The 10,079-nt window shown below is 31.9% G+C and overlaps 1 protein-coding gene across 1 annotated transcript; it reads right to left on the bottom strand.

Moving 5' to 3' along the window:
* Positions 1-3,225: 3,225 nt before the first annotated feature.
* Positions 3,226-8,238, bottom strand: LOC107932690 (E3 ubiquitin-protein ligase DA2L). Its single transcript, XM_016864748.2, has 9 exons — positions 7,743-8,238; positions 6,955-7,238; positions 6,792-6,843; positions 6,668-6,713; positions 6,489-6,570; positions 6,240-6,381; positions 6,042-6,132; positions 4,643-4,706; positions 3,226-4,054 (listed from the first exon to the last, which is right to left on the bottom strand). The coding sequence occupies exons 2-9, from the start codon at positions 7,144-7,146 to the stop codon at positions 3,434-3,436; spliced, it is 1,290 nt and encodes a 429-aa protein (XP_016720237.2). The 5' UTR covers positions 7,147-7,238; positions 7,743-8,238; the 3' UTR covers positions 3,226-3,433.
* Positions 8,239-10,079: the final 1,841 nt, after the last annotated feature.

Raw genomic sequence — 10,079 nt, 5'->3', positions numbered from 1 at the left:
TAACATTGTAATAAACAAAAAAAAAATTGAAGTGGATCAACTACATATCGTGGGATTGAATATACAAAACAAACTCTTTAAATACATCATTTAAATTTAAAATAGTAATTACCAATTGATTCGTAGTATTGATACTGTTGGTAGTGTAAGAGTATGTAGGTTCTAGTATGTTTCAGCGCATTATCTTCTTATATAAGGGTTGGGGAGGGATTATACTTAGCTCTAGGCATTATATCACAAAACAAAACAAAAATAACTTTAACTTAATATGTCAAAATTTACAAAAAATCTCACATTGACCAATTTATAATGAAAAAAATCGTAAAACTATTAAACATATAAAAAATACAAATTGACATTATTAGAGATTGTGTGATCCGTATTCTGTCACTTGTTGAAGAAATAAATTCTATTTGACTTTGATTAGAACATAGTTTTTAACCCTTAAATAGATTTAGTTAAAACTCCTCTTGTATCATTCGTTCTTTAATATTAGTAAATTTCACATCCTCGTGGTTTTTTCCTAAAAGGGTTTTCACGTAAAATTGGTATGTTTTTTCTTATTACTCTTCGATCGTTGTACCATCATTATCGACGTTTATTATAACAAATCTTAATTAAATTGGTATTATTATTGCAACCAGCTGAAGAATATAAATTGTTATTTTATTTTTCTCTTTCCTTCTTTTATATTCTTTTCTGTTCTTCTTTTCCTTTTCACCCACTCAACAAAAGAGGGAAAAAAAAAGTGAAGGATTCATGAGGGAGAGCACATCTACAATCCGCCCGTGTGTCTTACTTTTGTATATATTTATAAATGTACACACACAACTTTTCACCAAGTAATTGACTTATTTGTGATTTCAACTTTTCTGCTATAATATTAATTACACTTAACAATATAAAATATATGCATATATCAAAATTTATATAATATTAATAAAAAATATATATTCAATTATTATTTTGATTAATATGTTGGGGAAGTATTTGGGAGAAAATTGACCATGATGAATGTTTATTTTTCTATGTTCTCCTTAAAGTGACTCATCGACATATATTTAAGGCACAATTCATTGATGTGACGTATTAGAGGTAATTGACACCATTCATGGCAAAACGTTACATATGTGTGCTTGTCACTTGCATGGTCTTATCTTGCCCACCCATATCTTTTAGGGGTATTTGAAACACGTACAACATTTAAGAAAATAATGTGTTGTCACGTATGGCACCTAATTACTACTAGCACATCACATTAGTGAACCAAACTTTATATATATATGTTGATGAGGCACTGACAAAAACACATAGAAACAAACACTTATTATAAAATTATTATTCTTAATTGTTAAACATTTGACTTTAATTTAGATAAAAAAAATCATCTTAAATTAAACATCTTAACCAATTATTATTACAGAAAAAAAAGTTAAATCACACAGTAAGTATATTAAAAAAAAATTTAAAAAGAAAGTGATAGTTAAAGAGAGTCAAAATTATGATGAGATGGTGGATGGTCCCAAAAAAGCCACTAAATAACATATTAGAGGTTTGAATATTTTCTTGTCTCATTAAATCTAAAATCCAATAATTATATGATTGTTTGTAATATTAAAATTATAGATGGAATGTAGGTCGATGTGGTCCTTAATATATATATATATATATATTATTTTATGAAAAGAAAAATAAGAGCCAAGACATGACAAAGCATGTGAAATCAAATACAAGTAGATGAGGTTTCCTTATGTGAAGGAAAGACAATGCATGTGAAATTTAATTATTTTTTCATATTTTTTCAACTACTCTTTTGGGCAAAGGACCCCAAACCCATTCAATTTTTAATGTTGTGCCCCACAGTTGACCATTTTTATCTCATATTTATATACATCCAACTGTGAACATGTTATTTGTTATTTAATCATAAATATTAGATTTGCCTAGGAATCGGATAGTTTAAGCTAGATCTAAATAAAGATTTTAAAGATTGAATTTGCTTTCATCAAATTATATTCAATAATGAAATATTTTAGTTTAGTTTAATTATAACTATATAAAATTTGTTATGATTGTCGGAATGATCAAATACTCAAGTGGTATGAATAAACTCTGTTAACGGACATTTTATAAGAGTTTCTTGACTTGCAACTTGCTTGACAAGTAGACCTAGCTATTAATGAACACATTACATCTCAATCACCATGTCTCATTTGAGATAAGCTAGGACAATCTATGCATCTAATAAAAAAACTTGACAAGTGATACCTCGAGATAGGAGATAACAAGTATATATTGCCGAGGGACTAAGGATGAGACAAGGACTTTTTTTTTTTCATATATATGAAATAAAAAAGATTGATTAGCAAAATAAATGGGCTTGTAGATTAATTAGTGAAATAGTTGAAGTAGGCACCTCTAGGTGCTGTCTTCTATATATCTATATTTTAGGCTCAAATGAAAAATAATAATGGACCATTTATGATATTATTCCTTCTTTTAGTTGAGAGTAAGAGTTTCTATGCTTTGGACTAAAAGTGAAATAATATCACAAATAGTCCCTTACAAATTATCAAATTTTCAATATAAATTCTTTTAGAAAAGAATAAATTAATAAAATAAATGACATATTTACTTGTTCTCACCAAATTGTTGGCTTGAAACCTATTAATATTGTATTTTAAACTGAAAAAAAAAAGTTGAAACTAACTAGAATTAATTATTATGAAAGTTTGATAAGATATGGGGACTATTTATGATATTTGCCCTTTTTTCGTTTGAGCTCAAGAGATATACATAGAAGATGGCCCCTGAAGGTGCCTACTTTTAACCATTTCACTAATTAATCTACAACCCCATCTATTTTGCTAATTAATCTTTTTATTTCATATAAATGGGGAATATAGCCTGAGACCAAGCTACCTACGCCTCCTCTCTTCTCCGTCTACCTCAAGCCACATCTTCGCCTTCCCTCCTTCCTTCCTATTACTCCGACTGCTCTATTGGCAACTCTCCACCCTGCCCTAAACAGAGTGAACCACTCATCTCTACCATCTATCTATTCTTGTATCAACAACTAATATAAAGTCATTTAAATATTTTTTGTCTTCGAAAACTGGGCCATCAAGCCCATTTTCAATCAAATTGGTAAAAATAGATTCATAATATGATTATGTTTCTAGGATATGAACATGCTTAAAAAAAAAAAAAAGAAGAAGAAGAAAAGAAATCCAAAACATTATGAATTGGATAAACAAACAATCATTCATTTGCTACAATGATCTGTTTACTTTTTCCTGACATCTATATGTATGGAGTGAATTGTGTGAAGACAAGAAAGGATCATCGATACATTGGCCTTTAAACTGGGTTGTTGAGGAGCTAAAAGTACAATTTGTCCCAGTTCGAGACTTGGGTAGCACCATGGCCAGCATCATCTGTTTGAGAAAGATGATCGCTCATAGCTTGACCGTGGTCCAGCGCTGCTTCTCATAGTTCTGCCTTCAGCCAGAGATAGAGCCATAGCCAGCATCATCTGCTCCTCATAACTTTCGGGAACAATGGATTCAGAGACATTATAAAAACCGTCCCTTATTTCATCTTCTTGTGGTGGTATCATAGAGATCCCAGAAGCATCTGCCGGAACATCAGAGCTTGCATAGCTAGTCCCTGCTTTGGCTACTTCTGGTCCAAGATCTACGCCCCATTCCCCTTCATCTCTTGCTGGTGTCATCCCACCATCGGCTGACATGTCAACCGGACTTTGTGCAGAAGGATAGTTCTCAGCAACTTGGTCCAACCTATTACAACAAAACCTGCTGCTGCTGGGAAGCATATGGAATGCTGGCAAATTTACATTATAATTGGGAGAAGATTCTCCAGTCATCTGCTGCCACTCAGTTAGGCCAGCTACCGCACAAACATGACCAGCAGAAGCAGATGATGATGAACCAGCCACTGTTGTCATAGCAGGAGAGATATAACGATATCCTGAAACATGTTGGACTAAAGAAGCAGCATCTCTGCAGCTAGAATTTCTGTGTCCACAGTTCTCCTATACCAGTTCGGTTCAAAGAATCAACGGTCAGATGGGACCAAATTTATGAAAATGAAATCAAGTCTGTAATATGGTCCGGTAAAATGGACATGCTATACAAAAAACAAGATTAAACATTTTTATGAGTTATTACAAGCTTTTTTCACTTTTCTTTTCCCGTTAACTCAAATTCACATGAATTTCTCACCATTGAATGCATGCTAGTACCATAGACACTTAGGTGCTATCAAAATAACAAAGTTCTACCATTGTCTTAAACTGAAATCAGTGCCTAACTTAATAAATACAGACAATATATTATGGATGACAGAGATTTGTAACTTATTTAGAACTGCAAAATAAAAATACTGAAGAACAAAGACAGAACAGAAATTCAAAGAAGGCAATATATAAAAGCACATTTTCAATGCAATCTTTCAACCTCCTCTTCCTTTAACAACTAAAAGTAACTTTCCATGAAAGAAAAGCAATACACAAATGCACACTTTGTTTAAACTAACAAGTATGGGTTTTCTTACAGCCGCTAAATGCTTGAATTCAGCAATTAGTTTCATACATATAACTTACCAAGTTTAAAAAATATACCTGAATTGACTGCCAAATTGCTTCCGTGACCATTATGCCCTCAAGATCTATGTCAAACTCATCCCTGAAATTTTAGGATTTGACACAAGATAGTCATAAAAGATTCAATCAGATTCTTCCCGGAACATAAGTTCAACAAAGAACAAACTTTTTTAGGCCCGAGAGAGAGTGTGTGGTACTTGTGCATTGTTAAACAACATAATGTCTTATCGTTTTTGTTCAAAAGCAAATAAGACAAGTTTGCCACAATGGAATGTACCCAGCATCATATCAGTTCTTAATACCATTCACTTTTTGCCACAAACCTTTCATAGAAACCAAGATTGTAATAACAAACTTTGAAACTACGAAAATATGAATTGTTGGCTTCATTCTTTTTACACCAACAGAAAATTTCGGTGCATTCAAAAAACAAATGAAGAGATTTACTGCTATGTACAGTAATTATTTTTGTAGATAATAGAACTTTCAGTTACCAACTAAGATGGATTTACTTCTTTGCACCAGGTTCGAGTAACAAAGTTCAGTGCATCCGTTGACTACTTTGCACTGTCTAAGATAGATGAGCAGATTTCCTCCCCACAAAAGAAATAGGTACAACAGAAAAAATAAATACGTCATATTTTTCTCAGCACATAGAGTTAGTACTCTAATATGGACGAGATCCTCACTCAGTAATCTAAGTAAAATTAATTTCTTTTATAGTTTTCACCCATATCCTCTTTGAAATTCTTCTCATGACAATAATATCTTCCATTATTATCAATCACAAGTTCACATGAAGGCAATTCTAGGACTCCTCTTTATCTGTCAAAAGGTCATTTAATCTGTTCCCAACAGGTCTAACCCTCATCCTTTAAACACTCATTCATACTCTCTTCTTTCCTTGTATGCCATGCATATAATGTAATAATTTGATCTCAAAACCACTGGTGAATGGTGCGGATATTTTTCATTTGACCTAAACCATGTTTTAAACAAGAGACAGGATTGGTGAAGGACTGGAATCTACTAGAAATCATTGAAAGTTGAAACATATGTTTCATTTCAACACTAAAGATTTGACCTCCAAATCCACTTTCAGATTAGCTCCTTCAGCTCTTTTTTTACCATGGCCTTGCAACTCCAGAAAGAAAAACAGTAATAGCTGAGTAAGGAGTACAATTTTACTCTTTGAAGAAATCTAAGCAAAAACATACATTATACTCTCGCCTCAATAAAACTTGAAAGAGAAACACTAAGAACAATCTTTCTACACGAGTTCCATAATTTGATTATAAAGTAAATAAACTAATGCGGACATGAATTAACAACTATACTCTATGCCCCCCCCCTTTTTCATAAGCATGAACAGTGAATTCTATGTAAGGAAGGAAAGCTATAAAAATACTCTACCTACCTGTTTGACCTAGGATTTGAAGGTTGTTTAATCATCAAGGCAGGTTGTGAATCTTGAAAAGAAACTACTTCCTCCGCACCAGATGAACGAGCTGCAAATAAGAAGAAAAATAAAGGGAAAAAAAATCCAAGATAGTACAATGCTAGAAGGAATGAAGAATCAATATAAGTGGAAAACAGAACCACAATATAACGATACCTGCAACCGAACTGTTTTGAACTTCTCCTGGTGCAACACCAGTTGAAGTACTCGATTCTCGTCTTTTCTGCATTCTTTCTTCTTCATCCTGAAGTTCCTGCTGCCTCATTCTAAGTTGTGCTTCTAATACACGTTGTTCTTCCTGCTCAATTCAAACAAAAAATAATAAATCCATTTTCTATCTAATGAAAACCATAGGAGGATTTTACACCTTTCTTTGTTTGTTTGGGAGAGAGAAGGTGGTCTTACAATTTGCTCCATGCCTTTTTCTTCTTTTGTTTTCACACCTCTATACTCCACAGCATAGTTTGGGGTTTTGCAGAATGGACACCTCAAAAGTCAAAGAACGCAAACATCGGTATACAAGTACATAGACAACTAATCAAATTGAAATGTTTTGTAGTCAATGTCATTAATGTGAAGGATACTGTGTAGGACGAGCTGAATTAGGATTCTTCATCTGCAGAAAACATTCTGGTTCAAACAAAATGTGTCAAAATTTCAATCAGCAGTATCACTAAGTATCGATCAGAAAAATCACCGATGGTTTACCTGTACAAATACTTTTCCTGCAACATCTTGATCTGTTGAGACTCGGATAATACTGCAATGAATGGAAAAAAAATCATATGCAGTCACTAATAAAGCAAAAGGATGAAAGATTATAAAATTTATGATATGAGAGGAACAGAAAGCCAATGACATAAATGCATACCAAAAAGCAAATTGGGCATTCTTCAAGATCAGAACAACACTCTTCATCCCCGGGATAACACGGAGCGAGCTTTGAATCAAGTATCAGCTTTCTCAGCTTCTTAATATCTACATCTATATCGATATCCAACCCTTGCGGCCGTGTATACCTCTCGTCCACCACTTGCCTCTTCCTTCCCAATTTATTGCCCATCAATAATATATATATAACTCGTGTTCCAAAAATTGTTCTCTTCCCTTGTTCTCCTTTTACTTATTATTATTAGATTTACTCTTAAAGTTCTCCTGAATCAAAGCCAACCAAATAACAGCACATTTTTGTTTTGATTATTTGGTACGCTCAAAATATCAAACACTTTATGAACAAATAATCAAAATTGATAATAGTTCACTGCTTAATATTATGCCACAAAGGATCCTGCAAATGCAGCTAAATAATGCTTAAAAATTAAACATAGAAACAAATTAATAATTTCTAAAACAAAATGATTCCAAAATGTGAATTCACTAAGGGAAAGAACCCTAGTTATTGGATTACTAAAAGAAATTAACTTAACAAGTTCAGTTCTCACAAAATGAACTAGCCACAGCGTATTCATTTCAGAAACACTGACATACTCCCCAAAAAAACAACAATAATAATAAGACAAAAATTTAAAAATAACCCATTTCGAGAAACAGATAATTTCAATAAGAAAAAATTATACAAAGCAAACCAAAAAAAAATAAATATCGAAGAAAAAAAGAGACAAACTTTACTAAATTAATCGAGAGATGAGCGAAACTGACCTTCAAATCCAGAAAATGGAGTCCGTGAATAGAAATTAGAGACTAAAAAAAGAAGGAAAGGAAGAGAGAATAACGAGAGATTCTCCAATGCTAATGAAAAATTAAATCAGGAATTTTTCTCATACAAAAAGAGAAAGATTGTCATTTTCTTTCTCTATATATTCTTAGTGGTCTTTTTCATAATAATTTCTTTTTAACAATAAAATGTTTTAAATAAACTACATTTATAAATAATTAAAAATATTAATTAGTTGTTTAAAAGAGGTGAAATTAAATTTAGAAGATAATGCAAAACGATGAAAAATAATTAATTAAAAGAAACAGAGAAGAAGAGTAGTATGGGAAGAAAGGGATTAAGAGGAAAGGGGGCGGAGTAATAAACAAGAAAAAGAATCAATCTTGTGCATATATCCTTATACTTCGCCAAGTATTCTTTTCTTGCGGGAGAGGTCCGGTCCTCTATTTCATTACATATATTATCTATAGATGTTTGAGATACACAAGTTGAATCGTGAATTGGTGGGTTCGATTTAGACAGACACATCATATTAGTTGACTCATAGATTAATTGAATCAGGAAAAAAATTCATCGAACCATCAGTTAAATTAATTTTTTATTTTTTTATGATACTTTAATGATTTATTTAATGGAATCATACAAATTAACCAATTCAACCCTCTATCGGATTTTAAAATCCTTAATATTATCCCTTCCTTTTAAGGATTTTAAGGATTATAAATAGTATTATTCAATGATTAAGTTATCTGTCCAAACCTAAAAGTTTTTCAAATTTTGGAATGGTTTAGGGCGTTGAATAAAATATTTTATCTAAAAAATGAGTTTGGGTAAAATTAGGTTTATTTAAAAAATTGTATTTTTAAATTTTGTATGTATTATTATAAAGTAACCATCAAATTAACAAAAAGTGTAAATATTGAGAGTTGAAAAAACTATTTCATATCAACTATCCTAACAGTAAAATTTTAAATTTTGAAAAAAAGTATGAAAAACAATTGATGTTTGAGCCTACTCCCAATTATGGATAAATAAAATTTAACATTGTATTTATATTTAATTATTATATATTTAATATTACCCCAATGTTGCCTCTCTTTTTCATTTTCCTTCTCATGCCAAAACCCTTAGCCGCTCCCCTTTCCTTCTTCCTCTGCCTTGTTGATGGCGACACCAACCTTCGAGCTGGCAGCTGGCTAGTGGCTACTCCCTCCTTCCTTTCTCCTCCCTTTTTTTCTCTCACTCTCTTCCCTTTCCCTATCATTTTTTCCTCCTCCTACCATTGATACTGTCTCTTTCCCCTTGTCTCTCCACCTACACCATTCTGACGTCACTCATTGCCTTCATTGTTCCTGCCTTCCCCCCTCACTTTTTTTAATTGGCTTATGATATTTATGGTCTCCCCCATGATGGGGCTTGTGCTAAGCTTGTTATAACTCATGTACGAGCCTTTGACGACTCGTTTCTCTTGAGGGGTATTATTATCTTTTTCGGCCTCTAGACCACCATGTAACCATTATTTTTATTGCATTGAAATCTTCATATGAAATTATATTTTTATAATATTTATCCTAAATCCATTACCTCATTATGATAAAAATGCCCTAAGGCCATTACTCAAATATCAACACAAACCCATAGCCCATTATGCAGGTACTAAACCCATTACCCAAATACTGACTAAGAGCCTATTTAGATGAATGTTTATCATTATTGCAATGTGTTTAGCTTTCTTCCTGTCTCACATTACAATATCATAATAATATTTAAGTTTATTCTAATTTTGCTATTTTAATTTGACAATATTGTGCTCGCTTTCAACATTAGTATGATATTGTGATGTGATTTGCATTAATATAAAGTATAATAATCAACTTTTAAATAGAAAAATTCTGGGTGGCCCATGATTTGCATTAGTATGACATTGTGATGTGGTTTGCTATTGACCAGACATCAAAATAGGTATGCACACCTAAAAGAATCAATCAGATTTTGTAGAATAAAACCCAACAATTCCCAACTCATTAAACAAAGCAAAGAAAGAATCAAACCCAATAGAGGGGTGCCACAGCACCATGGGCTGTTTTTTGCTTCGCCCTAATTAAATGGAAGCATTTAATTATAAATGTATCGGCCACAAACTTGAAAATATATGATATATCTGATTCTGAATCCAACTGATATATCATAATTTTTAATGTTTTTATATAAATTTTTTATCAAAACTATTCACAAAAAGGTAAGATAAAACATTTTAAAGAAATTTAGACTATTACACCCCCACCATTTAGATAAAAAAATTGTAAAATAAAAATAAATGA

This window comes from Gossypium hirsutum, chromosome A01, assembly GCF_007990345.1.
Source record: "Gossypium hirsutum isolate 1008001.06 chromosome A01, Gossypium_hirsutum_v2.1, whole genome shotgun sequence".
Classification (NCBI taxonomy): domain Eukaryota; kingdom Viridiplantae; phylum Streptophyta; class Magnoliopsida; order Malvales; family Malvaceae; genus Gossypium; species Gossypium hirsutum.
The sequence above is the reverse complement of the archived record's forward strand: the minus strand, read 5'-3'. Positions and strand labels throughout refer to the sequence as shown.